This window comes from Muntiacus reevesi, chromosome 11, assembly GCF_963930625.1.
Source record: "Muntiacus reevesi chromosome 11, mMunRee1.1, whole genome shotgun sequence".
Classification (NCBI taxonomy): Eukaryota; Metazoa; Chordata; class Mammalia; order Artiodactyla; family Cervidae; genus Muntiacus; species Muntiacus reevesi.
In genome coordinates, this window is record NC_089259.1 from 69710378 (window position 1) to 69738036 (window position 27659).

The 27659-nt window shown below is 40.4% G+C and overlaps 1 protein-coding gene across 1 annotated transcript in view; it reads right to left on the reverse strand.

Annotated features, from left to right (window-relative positions):
• LOC136144155 (ATP-binding cassette sub-family C member 4-like) overlaps nt 1-27659 on the reverse strand; it is a 143314-nt gene that overhangs the window by 64458 nt on the left and 51197 nt on the right. Inside the window, 8 exon segments of the mRNA XM_065901813.1 lie at nt 1154-1300; nt 4044-4138; nt 4523-4560; nt 5351-5491; nt 7801-7989; nt 14392-14488; nt 22846-22932; nt 23159-23253. Coding sequence (XP_065757885.1) covers nt 1154-1300; nt 4044-4138; nt 4523-4560; nt 5351-5491; nt 7801-7989; nt 14392-14488; nt 22846-22932; nt 23159-23253 — 889 coding nt within the window.

The window sequence follows — 27659 nt, forward strand, 5'->3', positions numbered from 1 at the left end:
TAATGCTCATAATATTGAAATATCAGTAAGTGTGTGAATAGCATCCCCATTTTAGAGATAAAACTGAAACACAGAGAAATTAAGTTAACTAGCACATAAGTATTAACATAATTAGAGCCAGCTACTACTATTAGTAACTAGCATCAGGACTGAACCCAGACAACTGGCTCCACAGTTCATACTTTTAAACCAAGGCAAACATCCTGCCATGAGATTTGCCTGCCCAATAGGATTCACCTGCATAGGCTTTTGTCACACAACTATTTGATGGCCAGACCAAGGCTACTTCTGTCTTCCCTCCAGACCACCTCCCTGCCTTAAACCTGGACCTAAACAAAAGTCAAACCAACTGAACAGAAGGGCACGTACACTGATGAACTAACTCTTCATAGAAACCTAGGTTAGGAGGCTACATTTAGAATTAAGACAGGTCAAAGGCCTCTCAGTAGAACAAGCAACCACTGGGAAATCTCCAGAGAAACTCATATCGAAAAACTTACTACTGAAGATATACCTGCTACATACCACAAAACCTCTTATATGTCACCAAAAGTCCACTGTAAGCTATACCATTAATTTCATTGAAGAGGATGTTTACATGTCACCAATTTGGAATTTTAATTAAGTTTTCACTTCTATTTTAGGTAAACCTCAATGTATGGGCACATGCCAGAGTTCCATGATCTCACAAATGGATGGGAAATGAAGGAAAGAAAATACACAATGATTCATTGCAAGAAGGTTCTTCTTAGAAGACAACCTGGTTTAATGTTATATAACACAACCAACGATTAAGTAACTATGACTGAAGCGATTTGGCGGCAGCAGCAGCAGCAGCAGCAACAAAACACGTCAGCATTGAAAGTAGGGTGTTTCATGTGCCACACAACAAATGGATTCCTAAATAATTGTGCACCATTAGTGTGCTTTTATCTTTCCACACACACATAAACTAGAATAAAAGTTTATATGCTTCTATATTGAGATTTTCTCTGGTAGAAGAAAAATATCAGTAGAGCATTTTATAGAAAATGAATCAATATGCACCATAATTTTCTTCCAAGCATCTCCTCCATTTTCAAATACCAAATGTAATCAGGCACTAAGCATGTTAACAAGACATATTTATTAAGAAAGTTGATGTCTGACTTACCTATTGGATTTCTATCAAAGAACAATACTGGAGCTCTCAAAATAGAATCCAACATTTTGTTGTGCAAAGTTTGTGAAGAGTTAACAAGGATGTCGACTATCAACAGAGATCTTGTGATGCCAAAAAGGATGGTACCTACAGGTAGAACTGAAATAAAGAAACATCACTCAGCACAAGATCTCTGCCTCTCCTTCAATAATGCTAAAGCATGACAGGCAGTTTAAAAAGATTTTAAGCATTTTACTCTATGCCTGTGTGATAGTCACTCAGTTGTGTCTGACTTTGCAACCCCATGAACTGTAGCCTGTCCACGGAATTCTCCAGGCAAGAATATTGGGGTGGGTAGCCATTCCCTTCTCCACGGGATCTTTCCAATCAAACCCAGGTCTCTCGCACTGCAGGCAGATTCTTTACTGTCTAAGCCACCAGGGAAGCCCATTTTATTCTATAACTTATATATAAATTCATATATAGGATATAGAATGTGTGTATATATGTGTGTGTATAATGAACTCTATAAAAGTTCATTGTATCTACAAGATAAATTTCTAAAGAATATAAAAATCACTATTCCTTTTACTAAATAGAAATCACATGGGGGAAAAAAATCAGGTGTAAACTATAGTTTCATTTTAGAGTTTCCTAACTCAGTTACAAATTCTCATAAGAGCTCAGAAGAAAAAATATTATAAAAAGTAATTGATCTTCTGTTCTATCTTCAAATTTTACTATTTACATTGTGTCCCATAATCTAAAATTGAGGTATTCTTTGATAACAGCATGAATTAATAGGGAACAAGAGAGATCATTTACCATTTCCTTGTAAATGGTAAATTTACATGGAAATTCACTTCCATGTAAAGTAGCTACTTCCATGCCGAAGCAGGTTTAAAGAGTATGAAATATCATATTAAGTTGCAAGTGGACAATCTTTTAACTAATTGAATTGCAAGAAAATACAAATTATATTTTAACTTGAGATAATCTAAATGAGCAAGTCATTTCTTACTGTTTTATAGAAACACAAAGCATTTGTAATTGAAAATAATCATTTAAATTAATATTTTATGAATGACATAAATGGGTACCTGCTATGCATATAAAAATTAAAATACCCCTCTTCACATCTCTTGAACTCACAGTACTAAATAGAATGGAGATAATTTCTGAAATAAAAACCCTATCAAGTATATTTTTTTCTCCTTCAGCTGACACATCACTGTTATTTTAGCTCTGGAAGCTGCTCAAATTCCTAATTCCATCAATAGGCATTTGCCTTAGGTCACCAAACTATATGAATGTATCATAGAATTTCTTCCTTCTTCCTTAAAGCCCCCATAGTCCACTAATTCAGAAGGTAAACAGGTAATAGATTTCAGTTTCTTAGATCAGTGCAATAAACATCAAATTTAAATTAGTGAATTCTTACAAAAATAATTCTATCTTTACAGAAAGCTTACATAAGCATTTCTCACAGGCATATTTAATATTTTAGATAAGGATTTCCTTTTAAAAGTATGTGATGCTACATACATAATAAGCACTCCAGTGAAAGCAAAGAGCTGTGTTAATATTCAACCAGCAAGTCAGATGTCAAATTAGTCACACAACTGGGGACACGATAACACTATGATCTTAAGGTAAGAAACAAAAGGAATCCTAATTCTCAGACACTGGGCTTTTCCCTGCTTAGGTAATTAGTGAAGCTCAAGTGATGAGCATTGTGGCAAAAGGGAGCTCTGCACACCTGTGCTGTGCTTGTGTGCTAAGTCACTTCAGTCATGCCCGACTTTGAGATCCCATGAACTGAAGCCTACCAGGCTCCTCTGTCCATGGGATTTTCCAGACAAGAGTAGTGGAGTGAGTTGCCATGTCCTCCTTCAGGAGATCTTACCGACCCAGGAATTGAACCCAGGTCTCTTATGTCTCTTGTATTGGCAGGCAGGTTCTTTATCACTAGTACTAGTTTTTTCCTCAAGGAAAGCCTGAGAGTGTATTTACTTGGGTGCACCATTGCTGCCAAAGGATTTCATCCAAGTTCAACAAATGCCAGGGATTTTTTTTAATTTATTTATATTAATTGGAGGCTAATTACAATATTTTAGTGGTTTTGCCATACAAAATAAAAAACAATTAATTACATTAAAAAATAAAATTAAAAAACAAATGCCAGGGTTTATCAGACAAAATTGGAACAATCTGAACCACAAGGTGAGGATTTGACTCTAATCCTCTTGCCCATCCATATAATGATACAAGATTTAGCTAAAGCAACCTATTAGAATGGACAAACCACATATTTCCTCTGGCTGATTTTCTAAATGTGCAATTCTGGTTTAGCTTCCAAAATTCAGTACAGACCAAATTAAGAGTCTTCATTCATCCTCATTCTTCTAGTAGAATTTTTTAACATATTATTTATTTTTGGCTGCGCTGAGTCTTCATTGCTTCACACAGGCTTTCTATAGTTGCAGTGAGCAAGGGCAAATCTCTAGTTGTGGTGTGTGGGCTTCTCATTGAAGTGGCTTCTCTTGTTGCATAGCGTGGGCTCTAGGGTTTGTGGTCTTTAGCAATTGCTGCATGTGGACTCTAGACAGTAGGCTCAGTAGTTGTGGTGCATGGGCTTAGTTGTTCCACAACAAGTGAAATCTTCCCAGACCAAGGATTGAACCCAGGTCCCCTGCATTGGCAGATGAATTCCTAACACCAGATCACCAAAGAAGTTCATTTTCTCGAACAATTATTCTCATTAATTTATAGAGTAAATGTGACTCAAACTCCTAATCTTTTAAGACATTACTGAATTATTCCTGGAAGCCCTAGTTGCTCATACAGGCTCACTGTAAGTACTTCAGACTTTCAGATAATAGGCCAGATGATTCGATTTTACCTGAGTAAGCTATAAGGTACCAGGCAGGATTAGGCACCACAAGTACTTCTCCTTTTCCATGTGCTACAGCATACAGGCTACTCTCTTCATTTGCCCTATGGAATAGGGGGAAAAATACTATGTTATAGACAGAATTTTGATAAATAACAAAAATAATTAACCTCAATTTAGGATATGCATTTTATGCTGGAATATTATTCCCAACTCACAGGACCCTGTGTCCTTCTACCTTATAGAGATTCAGTTTGAAACATGATGGTTCTCAAAACTGTCTGTGAGGAAGTTGCTGAGGGTCAGACATGGGGAGATACCAAGGGAAAGTCACATGCCACCAGCAGGAACTTTACTTTTTCTTCAGGAAAACTACAGGAAGAGTCAGAAGAGGAGGCTTAACTAGCCCCATCTCTCCCCCTGACTCTGGGAAAATGAGGCTTTGTGTAGATTTCACAGCACTTTGGGTCAGATCAGGAATCACTCACCAGTCTTGAAGCCACCAATCCTGCAGGCCATAGACAACCTGGAGTAGGAAACAACAGTCACTCACACATTGACATTACTGAGCAGTCACACCCCACTCACTAGGATGGGGGATGAAAAGTCTCCAGAACATGGAGATGGTCCTTCCAGCTCAGGTCTGCACCAAGTACAACACCCTAGATGACCACAGGTCAGGGAAGGCCATTGTTACATTTTAAAATCTTTAAAAGACATCCTTTTTTTGTTTCTGAGAAGCTCTCTGTCATGTTCTCAGGACATCATGTACTCAAGCATAACTTATTTTGCTCCTCACAGAGTGTATTTCAGTGCAAATCCAAGTGGACTGCTAAATACTGCAATGGCAGTATAAACGTTTAGTTTGGGGAAGGGAAAAAGATTGACAGGTACTGTGATGGTCAGTTTTCTATATCAGCTTGGCCAAACCAGTCTGCAGTGATTCAACCAAACACTCATCTAGAAATTGCAATGAAGGTGTTTTGTGAATGTGGTTCACATCCATCATTAGAACTGAAGTAGAGGAGATTACCCTCAACACTCTGGTGGCCTCATCAGGTCAGTCAAAGACCTGGAGAGCAAAACCTGAGGCTTCCTGGATGAGGAAGAAATTCTGCCTCAAGACAAGAGGGTCAGCTTCTGCCTGAGGTTCCAGCCTGCAGACCTGCCTTTTTGATTTCACATTCACCCAGATAGATCTCATAACCTCATGAACCAGTTCTTTGACATAAATCTTGTAATATACATATTAAAAATAATAAAATAGTATAAATATCAAGTTGAAGGGACAAACCAAAATAAATGTCCTTATTTACCTGAGCTGTGATGTTTACTAGAATAAGGAAAATGATGATAAACCAGTGAGTGCCAGCTGTGTAGTAATTCTCATAGGTCTTAAAACCAACTTTTCCTTCTGAACGACCCTCACGTGATAGCATGACCTGTATATTCTCAGTCTGTGAGGGGAAAAAGGCAGAGAGAGACAAAATTTTAAATAATGAACCCAGAATTTCAAAAGTTTGAACAATGCCCTCCATTGCAAAGCGGTGGGGAAACAGACACCTCACACAACGGAGTGCAGGATGGCTCATCTTCTATGGAGAAGGGTGTGGGAGTATCTGGCCAAACCACCTATGTGTTTACCCTTAGACCCAGCCATCCCACTCATAGAAATCTATTAGAAAAATGAAAACATCATTAGCATGAGGCTATTCACTACTGGGTGACTTTGCTTAAATTCAATCATGACTCTAAGCATACACACAACATACCTAATTCAAGTACAAATGCAGAAGCTTATTCCAAAATGATACACAAAATGATATGAAGCTAATATATCCTTCTAGATGACTTGCCATGACTCAGTGATGGAAACATAAAACATACTTAGGGCTCAAAATACTAGGCAAATACAGTAAACTGAGTTTACCCAGTTAGTTGGAGTAATGTGAGTTTGGATAGCAGGAGGACAGCATATGATCCAAATCTATTTGGTTTCTGAGTTTCAGAGGGTAATTTCTGACTGTGGAATGTAAGGAACTAATCTGAATACTTACCAGAATCATCCAGGCTCCTGGGTCTGGATAGTGAGGGTTTGGATATTGAGGAATACCTGTGTATGTATTTAAGGGAGATCTAGTGAAATTAAAAGACACTTACTCCTTGGAAGGAAAGTTATGACCAACCTAGATAGCATATTAAAAAGGAGAGACATTACTTTGCCAACAAAGGTCCATCTAGTCAAGGCTATGGCTTTTCCAGTGGTCATGTATGGATGTGAGAGCTGGACTGTGAAGAAAGCTGAGTGCCGAAAAATTGATGCTTTTGAACTGTGGTGTTGGAGAAGACTCTTGAGAGTCCTAGTGCATCCTAAAGGAGATCAGTCCTGAGTGTTCATTGGAAGGACTGAAGCTGAAGCTGAAACTCCAATACTTTGACCACCTCATACAAAGAGTTGACTCATTGGAAAAGACCCTGATGCTTGGAGGGATTGGGGGCAGGAGGAAAAGGGGCAACAGAGGGTGAGATGGCTGGATGGCATCACCAACTCGATGGACATGAGTTTGAATGGACTCCGGAAGTTGGTGTTACACAAGGAGGCCTGGTGTGCTGCAATTCATGGGGTTGCAAAGAGTCAGACACGACTGAGCAACTGAACTGTACTGAGTGCATTTCTAGGCTTCCCTGGTAGCTCAGCAGTCAAGAATGCACCTGCAATGCAGGAGAAACAGCTTTGATCCTTGGGTCAGGAAGATACCCTGGAGAAGGAAATAGCGACTAACTCCAGTATTCTTGCATGAGAAACCCTATGGATAGAGGATCCTAACAGTTCATGGAGTTGCAAAAGAGGTGGACTTGATTTAGTGACTAAACAACAACAGTAATTGCATTTCTGTCTGGAGGACTTGAACACATTATAGAGTCACAGGAGCCAAGGATGTCCTGGACTCTATACTGGCCACTGGGCATTCAAGGGGGATAAGATGTGGATCTCAGTCTTGAAAGATAAGAAAGGAAAATGGGAACTAACTCCAGAGTCAGCTATGTGCTAGGTCCTTTGCACAGGGTATCTCTGGCCTATCACAAACAATCTGACCATAGGGCAAAATAATACTATTAGTCATCTGCAATGCCAGAACATCCCAACATATAAAATGATAGCTGATTTATAGGCTTCCCCAGTGGCTCAGTGGTAAAGAATCTGTCTGCCAATGCAGAAGATACAGATTTGATACCTGGGCCAGGAAGATCCCCTAGAGAAGAACCCACTCCATTATTCTTGCCTGGGAAATCCCATGGATAGAGGAGCCTGGCGGGCTACAGTCTATGGAGTCGCAAAGAGTCAGACACAACTGAGTGACTGAGCACTGAACATACACGTAGCTGATTTAATGTGGCCATAGTAAGACTCCGTCTAAAGGGAGTCTTCATATGAAACTTCTAGATGAATAATGGGAGCCAGGGGCCACCAGGAAAACATGATTTAACCATGATAAACTGAAGAGTTCTCGTATCAAACTGAGAAACATATAACCAGGAATTCATAGCAGTGAACTCACTACTGATCTCTCTAAGAGTCTCTATCCTAAACCTAAGGGAAAACCCTAATCAGGCTTGCTCCCTCCATATTCTTTAAATTCTACCAATTCCCTGAATTAAGACTTTGGATCTGAGGACCTACTTCGGAACAAAGGAAGATGTCGGAATGAAGGTCCATGAGGCAAGAGAGAACAGATCAGGGCATGATGTAGGATGAGAAACTCACATCTTGGTCCTCTGGAGCAGCATCTTTCACCAAGGAGCTGGAAGACTCTTGAGACTGAACTGAAGGTTCAGAGGGGGTCTGATTCTTCACTGAAGATGGTTTACCCTCCTCCTTCTTCTTTAAAAGGGAATCAAAATATACCCAGGATTTCAGAAACTCGCTGTAAGTCCCCTCTTGCACCATCTCACCCTAAAATAAAAAGAAAGAATTTGAGAGTAATGCATTTGCATTTGATAATACTAATCTAATATAAATAGTAATCAAGATTTTTAAATTGTGATTTTCCTAAGAAAATGATCCCTATGTTTGGAATTCTGTTTGACAAATAGGTCACCTCAACTCAACACAGAATTGAACATTCTGTTCTCTGCCAAACCCTCCCTTAGGTGCTGGGGGACATGAAAGAAACATGTGCTCAAGTCACTGATATAACTACCATGGGCACTTGGGGAAGCAAGAAGTACAGAGTTTGGTGAAGGATCAGCACAGTCTCTAGACAACATGGGAATTGAGAGACGCCTCATGTGGCAAGCAGAATTTTAGAAAACAGTCAATTGAGGGGATGTCCAGGAAAGAAATTTAACCTTGAGACAGAGATGGGCATAGTCATATCTGCACAGGTAGGAGTCACTCATCAAATCCTTGTTGACCATTGTCTGTCACAGTTTCACATTCCCTGCTGGGAAAGGATGTGTAGGAAGTAGCCATGAACTGAGAACACCCAGGAGCTATATCTCCATGGTCTCTAAAACTTTCCCACAAATGGAGGAAGTTCCTATCTGAAAATTCAATATTCCACCTGATAAAGTAACTAAGCAAGGAGGCCATAAGACTGGGTAGCTCTATTACACACCAGTCAGGATGGCTGCTATCCAAAGTCTACAAACAATAAATGCTGGAGAGGGTGTGGAGAAAAGGGAACCCTCTTACACTGTTGGTGGGAATGAAAACTAGTATAGCCATTATGGAGAACAGTGTGGAGATTCCTTAAAAAACTGGAAATAGAACTGCCATATGACCCAGCAATCCCACTCCTGGGGATACAAACCGAGGAAACTAGATCTGAAAGAGACACGTGCACCCCGATGTTCATCGCAGCACTGTTTATAATAGCCAGGACATGGAAGCAACCTAGATGCCCATCAGCAGATGAATGGATAAGGAAGCTGTGGTACATATACACCACGGAATATTACTCAGCCATTAAAAAGAATTCATTTGAATCAGTTCTAATGAGATGGATGAAACTGGAGCCCATTATACAGAGAGAAGTAAGCCAGAAAGATAAAGACCAATACAATATACTAACGCATATATATGGAATTTTAAAAGATGGTAACAATAAACCAATATGCAAAACAGAAAAAGAGACACAGATGTACAGAATAGACTTTGGGACTCAGTGGAAGAAAGCGAGGGTGGGATGTTCAGAGAAAATAGCATTGAAACAAGTATACTATCAAGGGTGAAACAGACCACCAGTCCAGGTTGGATGCATGAGACAAGTGCTCAGGGCTGGTGCACTGGGAAGACCCAGAGGGATGGGATAGGGAGGGAGGGGGAGGGGGGATTGGGATGGGGAACACATGTAAATCCATGGCTGATTCATGTCAACGTATGGCAAAAACCACTACAATATTGTAAAGTAATTAGCCTCCAACTAAAAAAAAAAAAAAAGAAAGAAAAAAGAAAAAAAGACTGGGTAACTCTAATAGTTTGGGAGCATGTATTAGCAAACCAAAGCCTAAGAATCAGTGCACTCAAATCTGAGAAAAAGCTCAAGAACAATCAATCACAAACAGCCAACCAGGTTTCCCCAAGTCAAGCAACTACTTAAGTGATAGCTGATCTAATCATTTTCTTTGAACATGTGTGACAAATCATTGCAATTTTCAAAACAAGTGGTGCTGGGAAAACTGGTCAACCACTTGTAAAAGAATGAAACTAGAACACTTTCTAACACCATACACAAAAATAAACTCAAAATGGATTAAAGATCGAAATGTAAGGGCAGAAACTATTAAACTCCTAGAGGAAAACATAGGTAAAACACTCTCTGACATAAATCACAGCAAGATCCTCTATGACCCACCTCCCAGAGTAATGAAAATAAAAGCAAAAATAAACAAATAGGACCTAATTAAACTTAAAAGCTTTTGCACAATGAAGGAAACTATAAGAAAGGTGAAAAGACAGCCTTCACAATGGGAGAAAATAATAGAAGACGTAAGAACTGACAAACAATTAATCTCCAAAATATACAAGCAACTCATGCAGCTCCAAACCTGAAAAATAAACGACCCAATGAAAAAATTGACCAAAGAACTAAATATACATTTCTCCAAAGAAGACATACAGATGGCTAACAAACACATGAAAATATGCTCATCACTCATTAACAGAGAAATGCAAATTAAAACCACAACAAGGTACCATCTTACGCCAGTCAGAACGGCTGCCATCAAAAAGTCTACAAATGCCAAACCAAACAAAAGAGGCAGAAATATGGAGTCTACCTGAAAAATAATTCAGAATAATGATAGTAAAAATGATCCGGATGCATGAGACAAGTACTCAGGGCTGTTGCACTGGGAAGACCCAGAGGGATGGGATGGGGAGGGAGGTGGGAGGGGGGATCAGGATGGGAAACACATGTAAACCCATGGCTGATTCATGTCAATGTATGGCAAAAACCACTACAATAGTGTAAAGTAATTAGCCTCCAACTAATAAAAATAAATGAAAAATAAATGTATAAATAAGTAACAAAATAACAAAATCTTGAAAACAAAATAGAGTTACAGATAAATAGCCTGGGGACAAGGATTGAGAAGATGCAATAAATGTTTAACAGGGACCTAGAAGAAATTTTAAAAGTCAATCAATAATGAATAATGCAATAAATGAGATCAAAAACATTCTGGAGGGAACCAACAGTAAAATAATGGAGGCAGAAGATAGGATAAGTGAGGTAGAAGATAGAATGGTAGAAATAAATGAAGCGGAGAAGAAAAAAGAATTAAAAGATATGAGGACAACCTCAGAGACTTGCAGGAGAATGTTAAACGCCCCAACATTTGAATCATAGGAGTCCCAGAAGAAGACAAAAAGAAAGACCATGAGAAAATATTTGAGGAGATAATAGTTGGAAACTTCCCTAAAATGGGGAAGGAAATAGTCACACAACTCCAAGAAACCCAGAGAGTCCCAAACAGGATAGACCCAAGGCAAAACACCCCAAGACATATATTAATCAAATTAACAAAGATCAAACACAAAGAACAAAAACGGCAAAGGTAAAACAACAAATTACACACAAGGGGATTCCATGAGGAAAACAGCTGATATTTCAATAGAAACTCTTCAGGCCAGAAGGGAATGGCAGGACATACTTAAAGTGATGAAAGAGAAAAACCTACAAACCAGATTACTGTACCCAGCAAGGAGCTCGTTCAGATATGAAGGAGAATTCAAACGCTTTATGGACAAGCAAAAGCTCACAGAATTCAGCACCACCAAACCAACTCTTCAACAAATGCTAAAGGATATTCTCTAGACAGGAAACACAGAAGGGGTGTATAAACTTGAACCCAAAACAACAAAGTAAATGGCAATGGGACAACACTTATCAATAATTACCTTAAATGTAAATGGGTTGAATGCCCCAACCAAAAGACAAAGACTGGCTGAATGGATACAAAAACAAAACCCCTATATATGCTGTCTACAAGAGACCCACCTCAAAACAGGGACACATACAGACAGAAAGTGAAGGGCTGGAAAAAGATATTCCATGAAAATAGAGGCCAAAAGAAAGCAGGAGTAGTGGTACTCATATCAGATAAAATAGACTTTAAATAAAGGCTGTGAAAAGAGACAAGGACACTACATAATAATCAAAGGATCAATCCAAGAAGGAAATATAACAATTATAAATATATATGCACCCAACATAAGAGCAATATGTAAGACAAATGCTAACAAGTATGAAAGGGAAAATTAACAGTAACACAATAATAGTGGGAGACTTTAACACCCCACTCACACTTATGGATAGATCAACTAAATAGAAAATTAGCAAGGAAACACAAACTTTAAATGATACAATGGACCAGTTAGACCTAATTGATATCTATAGGACATTTTACCCCAAAACAATGAATTTCACCTTTTTCTCAAGTGCACATGGAACCTTCTCCAGGGTAGATCACATCCTGGGCCATAAATCTAGCCTTGGTAAATTCAAAAAAATTGAAATCATCCCAAGCATATTTTCTGACTATAATCCAGAAAGATTAGATGTCAATTACAGGAGAAAAACTATTAAAAATTTAAACATGTTGAGGCTGAACAACACACTTCTGAATAACCAACAAGTCACAGAAGAAATAAAAAAAGGAAATCAAAATAGGCATAGAAATGAATGAAAATGAAAACACAACAACCCAAAACCTATGGGACACTGTGAAAAGCAGTGCTAAGGGGAAGGTTCATAGCAATACAGGCTTACCTCAAGAAACAAGAAAAAGATCAAATAAATAACCTAACTCTACACCTAAAGCAACTAGAAAAGGGATAAATGAAGAACCCCCCAGTTAGCAGATGGAAAGAAATCTTAAAAATTAGGGCAGGAATAAATGCAAAAGAAACAAAAGAGACCACAGAAAAATCAACAAAGCTAAAAGCTGGTTCTTTGAGAAGATAAATAAAATTGACAATCCATTAGCCAGACTCATCAAGAAACAAAGGAAGAATCATCAGATCAATAAAATTAGAAATGAAAATGGAGAAATCACAACAGACAACACAGAAATACAAAGGATAATGAGACTATTATCAGGAACTATATGCCAATAAAATGGACAACTTGGAAGAAATGGATAAATTCTTAGAAAAGTATAACTTTCCAAAACTGAACCAGGAAGAAATAGAAAATCTTAACAGACCCATCACAAGCACAGAAATCAAAACTGTAATCAGAAATCTTCCAGAAAACAAAAGTCCAGGAACAGACAGCTTCACAGCTGAATTCTACCAAAAATTTAGAGAAGAGCTAACACCTATCCTGCTCAAACACTTCCAGAAAATTGCAGAGGAGGCCACCATTCTATGAGGCCACCATTGCCCTAGTACCAAAACCAGACAAAGATGCCACAAAAAAAAAAAACTACAAGCCAATATCACTGATGAACATTGATGCAAATATCCTTACCAAAATTCTAGCAAACAGAATCCAACAACATATTAAAAATATCATACATCATGACCAAGTGGGCTTTATCCCATGGATGAAAGGATTCTTCCACATCCACAAATCAATCAATGTAACACACCACATTAACAATTTGAAAGATAAAAACCATAAGATTCTTTCAATAGATGCAGAGAAAGTCTTTGAAAAAATTCAACATCCATTATGATAAAAACCCTCCAGAAAGCAGGAATAGAAGGAACATACCTCAACATATATGACATATATTATGTCATAATATGTATGACAAACCCACAGCAAACATTAATCTCAATGGTGAAAAACTGAAAGCATTTCCCATAAAGTCAGGAACAAGACAATGGTGCCCACTCTCACCACTACTATTCAACATAGTTTTAGAAGTTTTGGCCACAAATAGAAGGAAAAGAAATGAAAGGAATCCAGATTGGAAAAGAAGAAGTAAAACTCTCACTGTTTCCAGATGACATGATCCTCTACACAGAAAACCCTAAAGACTCCACCAGAAAATTACTACAGTTAATCAATGAATATAGTAAAGTTGCAGGATATAAAATTAACAAACAGAAATTCCTTGCATTCCTATATACTAACAATGAGAAAACAGAAAGAGAAATTAAGGAAATAATTCCATTCACAATTGCAATGTAAAGAATAAAATACTTAGAAATACATCTACCTAAAGAAACAAAAGACCTATATATAGAAAACTATAAAACACTGATGAAAGAAATCAAAGAGGTCACAAATAGATGGAGAAATATACCACGTTCATGGATTGGAAGAATCAATATAGTGAAAATGAGTATACTAACCAAAGCAATCTATAGATTCAATGCAATCCCCATCAAGCTACCAACAGTATTTTTCGGAGAACTAGAACAAATAATTTCACAATTTGTATGGAAAGACAAAAAAAACCTTGAATAGTCAAAGTAATCTCGAGAAAGAAGATTGGAACTGGATGACCCAGAGGGATGGGATGGGGAGGTAGGTGGGAGGGGAGTTTGGAATGGGGGGACACATGTACACCCATGGCTGAGTCATGTCAATGTATGACAAAAACCATAATATTGTAAAACAATTAGCCTCCAATTAAAATAAATTAATTTTTAAAATACAAGAAACATGCAATAAATAAATAAATAAATAAATAATGTGAAATGTTTTCACTATTTTTTGACCCCATGAAACCAGACTCCACTGATTTACTCAGTGGCAAACAAAATATTAGGAAAGAATTTCAGGATGTAAAACTGAACTGAGGGAAGCTCTCCAAGGAGAGTGGTTTGTAGGAGGAGGCCTGGTCTTCAACACACCTGAGTGCTAGCAAGATCCACAGACTTGTAGAAACTACTTACATATTTCAGTATCAGAATCTGACTTGCATCTTTTATGTACTGCAACTGATGAGTCACTAAGATTGTGATCTTCTCATGCAAGACTTGGCAAATACACCTACAAATGTAAAAAGTACAGTATACAAAAGCATGAATGGTGGTGCTCCAAACTAAAAACTTCTATTTTGAAAACACAGTGAGACAAAAACAACACAACAAAGATGTGTAATTTAAATATCAAATAAATAATACAAATTAAATACAGACATAAATCAACAATACTGACCAGGTTCTAAATTTCATTAGCAAACTTGAATCCACTAAAAGCAAAATTCTAAAAAACAGTCCAGTGAAGAATGCACCAACAGTTAAGTTTTTTCCCCAAAAACAGAGCTTAACAATTATTTACATGTTTCATAAAGAAAAACAATTGAGCAATACTGAGATTCCAAAACTTGACTGAGCTAAAAGATTATTTTATTGCAAGTCTTCTTTCATTAGGACTGAACACCTTCCAAACATGAAAATGAAAGAACAGAATCAAATGGCCCAAATCACAGTGGAAAATCATCCAACAGCTCAAAAGAGACACCAATTCTCTTAGCCAAGACATGTGTATGAACAGGCCACCCAAGATGGCTATTCTCTTGTTCTCTGTACATCCCCTGCTCAACCAGTGGCTGCTTCACCTATACCCCCTCACACAACTTACCTTCATATATACTTGCTCCAGGCTTTCCAGCTAATGACTGCTCTAGCTTTAGATCAGAACCCTCCACTTAACTTGTCAAAGGGGTGGGAGGAGCATAAACATCTGCTGGTTTCTATGGTAATCAATCATCCCCTTATATTAGTTCTCCTATAACCAGTAATACATTAGTTCAGCATTCATACTAAGTTCCTTGACTAACACTTTTTTTCAGATTTAGTACTAAAGCTTTTAAGTAGAATTTTCTCTCCTTAATTCATAATTACCTGTCAATAGTCCCCAAAGGCAGATGTTAATCAAACCTGATGGGCTGCTATGTCCAACATGGAGCAACCTAAAAGCTGTAAAATGTTTTCTTCCTAACATTCTATCACAGATGAGGTAATATAAATAATTACAATTAAGTGATCACGTGATGGCCTTGGAGTTTTCCTAAATAATGCTTTTATCCAAATCACTAGAAAGATACACTATTTTCCAAGTTTTTAAAGATTTTCAAGTCATGATATAGAAATGATTGAGTCAGAAACCAGTTGTAAACACTTATCCCTATATAAGAGTTATGTTACATGGACCCCAATGTTCATCGCAGCACTGTTTATAATTGCCAGGACATGGAAGCAACCTAGATGCCCATCAGCAGATGAATGGATAAGGAAGCTATGGCACATATACACAATGGAATATTACTCAGCCATTAAAAAGTATTCATTTGAATCAGTTCTAATGAGATGGATGAAACTGGAGCCCATTACACAGAGTGAAGTAAGCCAGAAAGATAAAGACCAATACAGTATACTAATGCATATATATGGAATTAAAAAAGATGGTAATGATAACCCAATATGCAAAACAGAAAAAGAGATACAGATGTACAGAAGAGACTCTGGGACTCTGTGGAGAAGGCAAGGGTGGGGCGCTCTGAGAGAATAGTATTGAAACAAGTATACTATCAAGGGTGAAACAGATCACCAGCCCAAGTTGGATGCATGAGACAAGTGCTCAGGGCTGGTGCACTGGGAAGACCCAGAGGGATGGGATGGAGAGGGAGGTGGGAAGGGGGATCGGGATGGGGAACACATGTAAATCCATGGCTGATTCATGTCAATGTATGGCAAAAACCACTATGATATTGTAAAGTAATTAGCCTCCAACTAATAAAAATAAATGAAGAAAACATAAAATAAAATAATTTTTAAAAGAGTTGTGTTAATCCTGTAGTTCATATATAATTCTTTATAAGGGCTCTGTTATGAGGGGACACATGCCGTGGGTGAGGGGATACAAATGAGACAGACGGAGTCCCCACCTTCAGTCATTCAATCGGCAGAGGTTTGCTGAGGAGCCAGGCATCATCCTAAGTGCTGAGGATCCACCCACAGGTCAAGATAGAAGACAATACTCTGCACCATGTACAGGGGGACACACTGAGTAAGCATAGAAAATGCACCATCGGGCCACGATGTGTGATCTGAAGGAAAAGCAAGACGGGCTGCTGTCTTAGATGGAGTGACACCAGAGACCTGAGATTATCTGGGGAAATATTCCTGGAAGAAGACACAGCAGGTACAGGGGTCCTGGGATGGAACCTGCTGGGTGGAGGTACCTTCTGGCATTCACAGCTTATGTGGGGTGCTGCTGCTGTTAAGTCACTTCAGTAGTGTCCAACTCTGTGCAACCCCATTGACGGCAGCCCATCAGGCTCCCCCGTCCCTGGGATTCTCCAGGCAAGAACACTGGAGTGGGTTGCCATTTCCTTCTCCAATGCATGAAAGTAAAAAGTGAAAGTGAAGTCGCTCAGTCATGTCCAACTCCTAGTGGCCCCATGGACTGCAGCTTACCAGGCTCCTCCGTCCATGGGATTTTCCAGTCAAGAGTACTGGAGTGGGTTGCCATTTCCTTCTCTGTATATGGGGTGGGGAGTACTCCATAATGGTCAGATGTAGCACTTGACAGCATATTAAAAATCAGAGACATCACTTTGCCAACAAAGGTCTCTATAGTCAAAGCTATGGCTTTTCCAGTAGTCATGTATGAAGTTGAGAGTTGGACCATAAAGAAATCTGAGCACCAAAGAATAGACACTTTTGAACTGTGATGTTGGAGAAGACCCTTGAAAGTCCCTTGGACAGCAAGGAGATCAAACTAGTCAACCCTAAAGGAAATCAACCCTGAACATTTAATTTGAAGGACTGATGCTGAAGCACCAATACTTTGGTCACCTGATATGAAGAGCAGAGTCATTGGAAAAGACTCTGAAGCTGGGAAAGATTGAAGGCAGGAGGAAAAGTGGACAACAGAGGATGAGATGGTTAGACAGCATCACAAACTCAATGAACATGAATCTGAGCAAACTCTGGGATGTAGTGGAGGACAGAAGAGTCTAGCGTGCTGCAGTTCATGAGGTCTCAAAGAGCTGGACACAACTTAATGACTGAACAACAGTAGCAGCAAACTGAGGGCAGTGGGAAGACAGAGAGCACAGGCTCCCCCAGGAATAACATGAGAAAACAGCAGCTCCCATCTTGCACCTTCCTTCTGGGTCCTGGCACACTGTTCCCTGGCTCTGAGACAGATGGACCAGTATGTACAGATAGACAGACGTGAGAAAGGACCCCACAGAGCCAGCACAGCTGGATACTGAAGGGGAGTGGGGACGAGCTGGAAAGGCTGATGGGGGCAGATGGCAAGGCAGCCTGTTCTCTCTCTGTTTGAGGACCTGGAGCTGCATCCCGAACATGAAGGGGGATGGGGGCCTGTTAAGAGCTGGAGCAGGAGGGTGAGCTGTGAAGACAGGAGTGTGGGAATCTGATCAGGACAGACCTGAAGACTTGATGCAGGAGGTGGGGGTCTTGGATGTAGGGCTGAACCAGGATGGGATCCTTTGCTGGACACAGGTGACACTGCATCAGTTCACCTAAGAGCTCTAACACTCCATAAGAGGTAGAACTCACTTAATGTCTACAATATAAAGTTGTAAAACTCAAAACCTTTAAAACCTTGGACATAGATTCGTGAATGAAGGGAACTGTTAATGGCAAGTTTTTAATACAAAACACTCCCCATTACTAAACTTTGGCATGACTACCATCTCCCATAGCATGTTGTTCCATCCAAATTTCTAACTTGAGAACATTCTACACTTGCTGCTGAGTGATCTCCTAAATTAAATTCATGTTCCCTCCACTTGTTGCTGTTTGTTCAGTTGCTAAGTCATGTCTGACTCTTTGCAACCCCATGGACTGCAGCACACCAGACTTCCCTATCCTTCACCATCTCCCAGAGTTTACTATGACTCATGTCCACTGAGTCAGTGATGCCATCCAATAATCTCATCCTCTATAGTCCTCTTCTCCTCCTGCCTTCAGTCTTTCCCAGCATCAGAGTCTTTTCCAATGAGTCAACCCTTCGCATCAGGTGGCCAAAGTATTGGAGCTTCAGCTTCAGCATCAGTCCTTCCAAAGAATATTCAGGGTGATTTCCTTTAAGATTGACTAATTTGATCTCCTTGCAGTCCCTGCCCTAAGTTTCCCCAGAGAACATATTTCTGATTAGCAAATAATAATCAACAAGATCGCTTCTATCAAGTATATATTCAAAGACTGGAGAGGACTTTATAAACACCTCCTGTGTTCTAAGAAAAACTTGAGAGATATTTTGTGATCAACACACTGGTACTTGGCAATCTGAACGCCTTCCTCTCCCTTCCCTGTGCATGGATGCAATGACTAGCAGAAACTTCGTGGAGTGATGGCAAACTTGTGTAGATGCAAGACAGGTGGCAGACATTTGCAAGTTTAGGGCAGGGTGAACAGGAACAGGAAGGCTGAGCTACTCATGATGCCAGGAGGGTGGGGAGTGGGGAATCCCTGTCACAGCACTAGCACCTGTCACTGAACTCATGACAAGACATAAGGCACTTCTCTAAGGGAAAATTCATTAACTGAGGATCAGGAGAAGGTGGGGAAGGGGCAGTCAAATCAGGGAACTGGAAGCCACGCCACATGTCAGCCTCCCTGCTCTCTCATGTTCTCAAAGATTCAGTGCTACTGTGCACCTTTGTGTGTACATGTGTTAAAAAATATATAATGTGAAATTTACCATTTTAATCATTTTTAAATACATAGCTCAGTGGCATTAAGTCTATTTACACTGTTGTGCAGCCATTGCCATCAATCATCTCCAGAGCTCTTTCATCACCTCAACACTAAGCACAAGTTAAACAGACTTTGATGGCATCTGCTCCATAACCTGTGCTTAGTGGATGTGGAATCCCAGCTCCTGGTGTCCAGAGCACAGAGCTCCTCACACGGCTCCCTCTCACACAACTGACTCTGCTCAAGACTCTTTACTTTGCTATTTAGAACCTGTTGTGAATGAATTCTGTCCCCTTCAAAATTCACATGTTAACATGTTAGCTTCCTGTATTTTAGAATTTAGTGATAGGATCTTTAACAAGGCAACTGTCACCCTTAATTAGAGTGGGCCAAATTCAATCAGACTAGTGTCATTAGAAGGGGAGATTGGAACTTAAGGACAGAAATAAGGAGAGGGGTGCATGTGAACAGAGGGAAGACCATGTGAGGACACATCAAGGAGGATGCCATCAGAAACCAAGGAGAGAAGTCTCAGAAGAAAGGCTGGAAGATCTTGGATGTCCAGTCTTCAAAACTGTAAGAAAATAAATTTCTGTTCTTTAAGCACTGTCCTGCCCCCAACCCCCATCTGTGACAGCCTGCTAGAGAAGATGTTTGTGTCCTCCACAATTCATATGTCAATACCTAATTCCCAATGCGATGTTACTAGAAATGGGGCTGTTGGGAGGTGACCAGGTCATGAGGGTGTAGCCTCTGTGAATGGCATTCAGTTCAGTTCAGCTGCTCAGTCATGTCCCACTCTTTGCCACTCCATGGACTGCAGAATGCCAGGCCTCCCTGTCCATCACCAACTCCCGGAGTTTACCCAAACTCATGCCCATTGAGTCAGTGATGCCATCCAACCATCTCATCCTCTGTCCTTCCCTTCTCCTCCTGCCTTCAATCTTTCCCAGCATCAGGGCCTTTTCCAATGAGTCAATTTTTCACATCATGTGGCCAAAGTACTGGAGTTCCAGCTTCAACATCAATCCTTCCAGTGAACATTCAGGACTGATTTCCTTTAGAATGGACTGGTTGGATCTCCTTGCTGTCCAAAGGACTTTTGAGAATCTTCTCCAACCCCACAGTTTAAAAGCATCAATTCTTTGGCGCTCAGCTTTATAGTCCAACACTCACATGACTACTGGAAAAACCATAGCTTTGACTATAGAGATCTTTGTTGGCAAAGTAATGTCTCTGCTTTTTAATATGCTATCTAGGTTGGTCATAACTTTTCTTCCAAGGAGCAAGGGTCTTTTAATTTCATGGTTGCGGTCACCATCTGCAGTGCTTTTGGAGCCCAAAAAAATAAAATCTGTCACTGTTTCCACTGTATCCCCATCTATTTGCCATGAAGTGAAGGGACTGAATGCCATGGTCTTAATTTTCTGAATGTTGAGTTTTAAGCCAACTTTTTCACTCTCCTCTTTCACTTTCATCAAGAGCTCTTTAGTTCTTCTTTGCTAATTCCCTAATGCCATAAGGGTGGTGTCATCTGTATGTCTGAGCTTATTGATATTTCTCCTGGCAATCTTGATTCCAGTTTATGCTTCATCCAGACTGGCATTTTGCATGATGTACTCTGCATATAAGTTAAATAAGCAGGGTGACAATATACAGCCTTGATGTACTCCTTTCCCTATTTGGAACCAGTCTGTTGTTCCATGTCCAGTTCTAACTTTTGCTTCCTGACCTGCATACAGATTTCTCAAGAGGCAGGTCAGGTGCTCTGGTATTACCATCTCTTGAAGAATTCTCCACAGTTTGTTGTGGTCCACACAGTCAAAGACTTTGGTATAGTCAATGAAGCTGAGGCAGATGTTTTTCTGGAACTCTCTTGCTTTTTCAATGATCCAATGGATGTTGGCAATTTGATCTCTGGGATTAGTGTCCTTATAAAAGTAATGTACGTGGCTCCCTCATGTCTTCCACACTGTGAGGACATAGGAAATAGGCCCTCACCAGGCACAAATCTGCCAGCACCCTGACCTTGGACTTCCCCAGCCTTCAGAACCGAGAGAGGTAAATTTCCATTAGACTAAACCACCCAGGCTGTGGTCTCCTGTGAGAGCAGCCTGGATGGACACAGCCTGATCAACTAACACAAGACGTGACAGCAAGAATTCCCAGATAGCTTCTCTCTGCCGAACACCCCTCCTCCTCCAGGTGAGGACATGCCTGCTGTTCTCCTCATAGCCCTGCTTTCTCCTCCCTCCACACCTGTGCTTCTACTCATCCTTCAGCAAAAGAACTGGGTCCTGTTCTCAGCCTCCACATACCTGCCCAGCCTGCAGGCCCACAGGGCACTTTTCACCCAGCCCCAGACCCAGAGAGCTTTCCAACTTCAGTGAAAGCCTCTAGCTGCCACTTTTGCTTTCATTTAGCATTTTCTATCCTGTATCAAAACCCTCTCAACCCTGACTAGGCTGACCTTTCACCAGGTATCTGTCTTAACAAGCTCCATGTAGAGACAGGTTCCTTAGAGGCAGGAATGAGAGCTGGGCATTCTTGTCTCCCTTATTCTGCCCAGTGTGGGTCCTTCCCCTCTCCTGGCTCACTGTCCTCCTTGTAAACTAAAAGACTTTGTGCAATAACATCTGTAAGGGCATTGATCTCATTGTACACAGCAGGACATTAATAAGTGCAGCTGGAAGGGGTCGTTGGCTTTAATAAGGTGAATAATAGCAAGGGAACTAACCATGGGGGAGATGTGGAGGCTGTATCAAAAAAAGCAAGTTCATGAGTCTCAAAAAGGTCAGTCTAGACTCCACGAGAGGCCTCGGTGGGCATGTGTTAGAACACATTATACACAGAAAAGCATCAGAGCTGTTTTATTTCAGGGATTTAGTGGCCAAAAAAGAGCCACTGAAAACAAATTCCAGAAACACAAAATAGAGTTCGAATTTTAGCCAGATTCTAGATACCTAGTTTCAAAATTCCCTACATTGTAGGTCTAAATGTTAATTCTAGTGAGTATCCATGAAGTAATGATAAATAATTGAAATCATACTCACATGTAGAATAAACCACTCTTAAATTCTAGGCTTTATTAACAATTTCTAAACCTAAGAATAATAAACAAAGGCATCTCCAAAGAAGCCCTATGTCAGTACAAAAAACTTCACTTCTAACGTGCCTCAAATGATGGAGGAAAACCACTGGCAGTCAAGTACCAGGTTAATGAGTCCTACTCTCTGATTTAATGTCTGGCAGTAGTCTCATTCACTCCTCAATAAACAACGTTGAAATACGAAAAAAAAAAACAAAAAATAAAAATAAAAATATTACATCATCCTTCTTATTCTTGGGGTCTGGATCCATCCACAGTGTCTGGCTCCATCAACGCCAAGTAGCAGGGGGAAATCTGCCATCTATCCCTCACTCCCTAAAGCACGGACCCCACTGTCCTCCAGACACTAGAAGCACCTTCTATATGTTCCTGTCCTGACTTCATCATGATGCAAAATTTCTCTATGATGGATCTTCTATGGTGGGAAGGGAGGGGAAAGAGGGACACCAAGGCAGAGCGAGCTGAGTCTACTGAAGCACAAAGACTTTCCTGAGCTCTCTTCCTTCATCTCTATAGGATTTCTGGAAAGCAGAGATGACAGAAAACAGGAGCAAACTCACTGTTCGAACAAGTGTCTGCTGACTCCTGCATCCACCGCACTGAGCAGATCATCCAGGAGGTAGATGTCTGCGTCCTGATACACAGCTCTAGGAAACATAGAGAGACATCAGGAGAGGACACTTCACACTCCCTGGGTTTCATCTCTGAATCATGACAGGATCCAATTCCATGTTCATTCCAGGAATCCAGGGAAAGAGGCAAGACCCTGCTTTACACAGGATCGTCCAGTGAGCGGGGTCTGTGTGCTCACATCCACTAGGATGTGAGCCAAGGAGGAGGAGGAGCAGGAATGACAACTGAAACACTATTTACCTGGCGAGGCTGACCCGGGCTTTCTGGCCTCCACTCAGTGGGGTTCCCCTGTCTCCTATCACAGTTAGATCTCCATCCTTCAAAAGCTGTAAATCCTACATGGAGAGAGAAAAAGGAAAAAGAAAAAAATTTAACATGTGTTCTCCTGCCATTCTAAATTTTTAGCATCAGTTCTTCACACAAGTGTTTGATCAAGAGCAATGGACTTACTTCATAGCGACTAAATGGTAATATTAAACAATTTTTTTAAAAACTCAGGGCTTTTTGTTTTCATTCTGTAGCTTTTCACAGCATTTATGCATTTGACCATTTTGATAGATATTTACTGAGCACTGACTATATTCCAGGCATTGTTATGGGTACAGTGAATTCAGTCATGAGGAAACAAAGTCCCAGAGTTTCTTTCCATGAGTACTAGTACTGAAGATGAGAAGGAAAAGAAGGCTGGCTTAGGGGGATGGAAACTAAAGGAGGGGAATGAGTCCACACTGGGGTGTGAGGGCTCTGCTCAGAGTGGGTGAGAGCAGATCTGGGGGAGGCTGAGGGGCTCAGGCAGACCTGGAGAGGCTGCTCCTCACAGAGGGAGGGGTGAGTGCAGGGGCCATGGGGGGAGATGCCCAAGGGGATCAGGACAAGCAAGGAGGTCAGGAGAGCAGAGCTGAATAAGAATGAGGGGAGTGAGGGCAGAGACAGAGCAGGAGGAGCCTGGGGTCACTGCTGCTGAAAGGTAGAAATGGGACAGACCTGGTCTAAGGTTTTCAAGGAATCACTTCTGTGCTTTACAGAAAAAAGACAGTAAGTGGGGAAGAGTGAGGGTGGATACAAGTGAGGAAGCTACTGGAATAATCTAGGTGAGAGATGATGGTGGTCAGGACCAGAGTGTGGGCAGCAGGAACAGAGAGATGGGGGTCACACTCCAGACACATTTGGAAGGTGGAGTCTGGAAGACCTGATGATGAGATGGGTGTAGGCTGTTAGAGAGGAGGAGGACTCTGTGTCTGGGATGTGAAGAAGGAGAAGGACAGGGTCTGCATTTACAGAGTTAGGGAAGATGGTGGAGGCAGGTTTAAGAGATTTCGCTTGTAGACAAGCTGAAATGACCTCTCGGTGATGTCACGATGCAGCTGGACATGCAAGTGTGAAGGTCTGTGCTAGAGACACAGGTATGAGAGCTGGTGGGACAGGAGGTGAAGGCACAGGACTTACTTTATCAAGGAATGAGTGTGTCTTCAACTGGACATTTTGCTGATCTCAGCTCCAGCTTCCCACTTTCGGAGAAGGGATAACACCCGACTTGTCTCTTCACAATGATACTTAAACCAAGTGACAGAGTGGCAGACAAGGTCTGTACAAGAAATGGAAGCAGGAAGAGCAGGCTGGGCAGAAAAACCAAGGGTAAAGAAGCAGTGTGCTCAAAGGATATGGAGCAGATCAGTTGGACTAAGTAGGTGCCTGTCCATGGAAGCAGGAAAAACTCAAAGCTAAGGATATGAAGTTGTTTTTTATTTGTTTAGTTTGGCTACACCACATGGCATGCAGTATCTTAGTTCCCTGATCATGAATAGAACCCATGGATGGGCAGTGGAAGAGTCCTAACCACTGGACCACCAGAAAAGTCCCATAAAGCTTTGACTTGAGGATCTGAGAATATATCAAAAGTTATATTTGAATATAAGTTGAAGAAGTTAACAGAGAAATCAGAGTACCTGGGGGGGGGGGGGTGGGAAGAAAAAATGACAAGACCACCTGAAAAATGTCAAGAGAATAATCAGGCTCAAATTAAACAATTATTATATCAGAAATCTTAGACTGCCTATAATTTATCACCTGATATATCCTGGAATAGATAAGCAGAGTTTGTGGGGAATTTGATATCCACTAAATCCCTCAGACATCAACCTAGGATGCACAGCAGGACCCTTCTGCAGATGAAACCCCCACTTCTCTGCCCCTACTTTAGCAAATTTGGGGGGAAATAAGGTGGCATACTGTGGTCTCTATGATAAACAAGTCCTTTGACCTCCCTGAGTCTCATTTTCTTCTTCGACAGAATGTGCTGTAGAACCAAGAGTCATTAAACTCAAAGATGATGTGAGAATCAAAAGAAGCATAGAAACATTCTTCATATGTGGAAAAAGAACATGAATTAATTATAACTTTCTACTGGTGACTGAAGCCTCCTGCTGCTGCTGCTAAGTCGCTTCAGTTGTGTCCGACTCTTCGTGACCCCATGGACCGCAGCCTATCAGGCTCCTCTGTCCATGAGATTTTCCAGGCAAGGGTACTGGAGTGGGGTGCCGCCTTCTCCGGACTGAAGCCTACTTTCATCAAACCAATAGTGGGACTCATTCACAGTGTGGATCATAACATGCAAAGCACATGACTACAATGAAAAGAAAGAGACTGTCTCTATCATAATGCTCCCTGACAGCCACGGAGACACACAGGCACACATAGGTCCCCTGCTCACTCACAGCTTAATTGGGGTACATCCAATGAAAGGCAGCAATTGCTATGCTGTGAAAATTCATTGTTTCATCTCCTTTCTGTGTTAAGCTCAGAAGTTAACACCATCACTTGGTATTCTTGGTTTTCATGAAAAACAGTAAGCCAGTTTAAGATAGATTCCCAGCCGTACATAAACACACATAGTTTACTGGGCTTCCATTTCACTATTGACAGCCTTGCAAACTGTTCCTAGTTTTTATGCTTTGACCTTGTATTTTTATGGTTTCCTTCCCCAAATAGCACCACATTATAGCAGAGTAATCTTAACCATTTTCTAGAAAAAGCACTTAAATACACTCTTTCATTTTGCACAGTAATAGCACGATCAACAGGCTCTCTCTGAGTCTGAGAGCAGAACTGCAAGTATGTTGTTGACTCTGCAAATTATTTATGAAGCAGACCCAGATAAGAAAAACATTTCAAAGGATTTTTTAAAAATCTAAGTCAGCCTAAATTCCCAGAAAACATTTCCTGATTGGGCTAAAGGGAAAAGCCTGACTTGAGCATATATTACAATTCCTCCCATTAAGAGGAATGTGGTTTTTTAAATTTATTTTTTAATTGTAGGATAATTGCTTTACAGAATTTTGTTGTTTTCTGTCAAACCTCAACATGAATCAGCCATCGGTATACATGTATCCCCTCCCTTTTGAACCTCCCTCCCATCTCCCTCCCCATCCCATCCCTCTAGATTGATACAGAGACCCTGTTTGAGTTTCCTGAGACATACAGCAAATTCCTATTGGCTATCTATTTTACATATGGTAATATAAGTTACCATGTTACTCTTTCCATATGTCTTATCCTCTCTTCCCCTCTCCCCATATCCATAAGTCTATTCTCTATGTCTGTTTCTCCATTGCTGTTCTATAAATAAATTCTTCAGTACCATTTTTCTAGATTCTGCATATATGCATTAGAAAATGATATTTATCTTTCTTTTTCTGACTTACTTCACTCCATATAATAAGTTCAAGTTTCATCCACCTCATTAGAACTGACTCAAATATGTTCCCTTTTATGTCTGAGTAATATTCCATTGCATATATGTACCACAACTTCTTTATCCATTCATCTGTCAATGGACTTCTAGGTTGCTTCCATGTTCTAGCTATTGTAAATAGTGCTGCAATGACTAATGGGATACATGTGTTGTTTTCAATTTTGGTTTCCTTAGGGTATACGCCTACAAATGGGATTGCTGGGTCATACAGAGGTTTTATTCCTAGGTTTTAAGGAATCTCCATTCTGTCTTCCATAGTGGCTGTATCAATTTACATTCCCACCAACAGTGCAAGAGCTTTCCCTTTCCCCCACACCCTCTCCAGCATTTATTGTTTGTAGACCTTTTGATGATGGCCATTCTGACTGGTGTGAGGTGATATCTCATTGTAGTTTTGATTTGCATTTCTCTAATAATGAGCAGTGTTGAGCATCTGTTCATGTGTTTGTTAGCCATCTGTATCTTCTTTGGAGAAATGTCTGTTTAGGTCTTTCTCCCACTTTTTGATTGGGTTGTTTGCTTTCCTGGTATTGAGTTCTATGAGCTGCCTGTATATTTTGGAAATGAATCCTTTGTCAGTTGTTTCATTTGCTATTATTTTCTCCCATTCTGAGGGTTGTCTTTTCACCTTGCTTATAGTTTCCTTTGATGTGCAAAAGCTTTTAAGTTTAATCAGGTCCCACTTGTTTACTCTTGTTTTTATTTCTGTTACTCTAGGAGGTAGGTCATGGGGGATCTTACTTTGATTTACGTCATCCAGTGTTCAGCCTATGTTTTCCTCTAAGAGTTTTAAGGGATGCATCCTTATTCATGTTATTCTCCTCTAAGTTAATTTTAGCCAATTTTCACTGAAAAGCAGACACACAAATTAGAGCCAAACCAGGAAACGGATACACTGATTTGATGCCATCCAACCCAAAGCACAATAAACTGTGGAAAATTCTGAAAGAGATGGGAATACCAGAGCACCTGACCTGCCTCTTGAGAAAT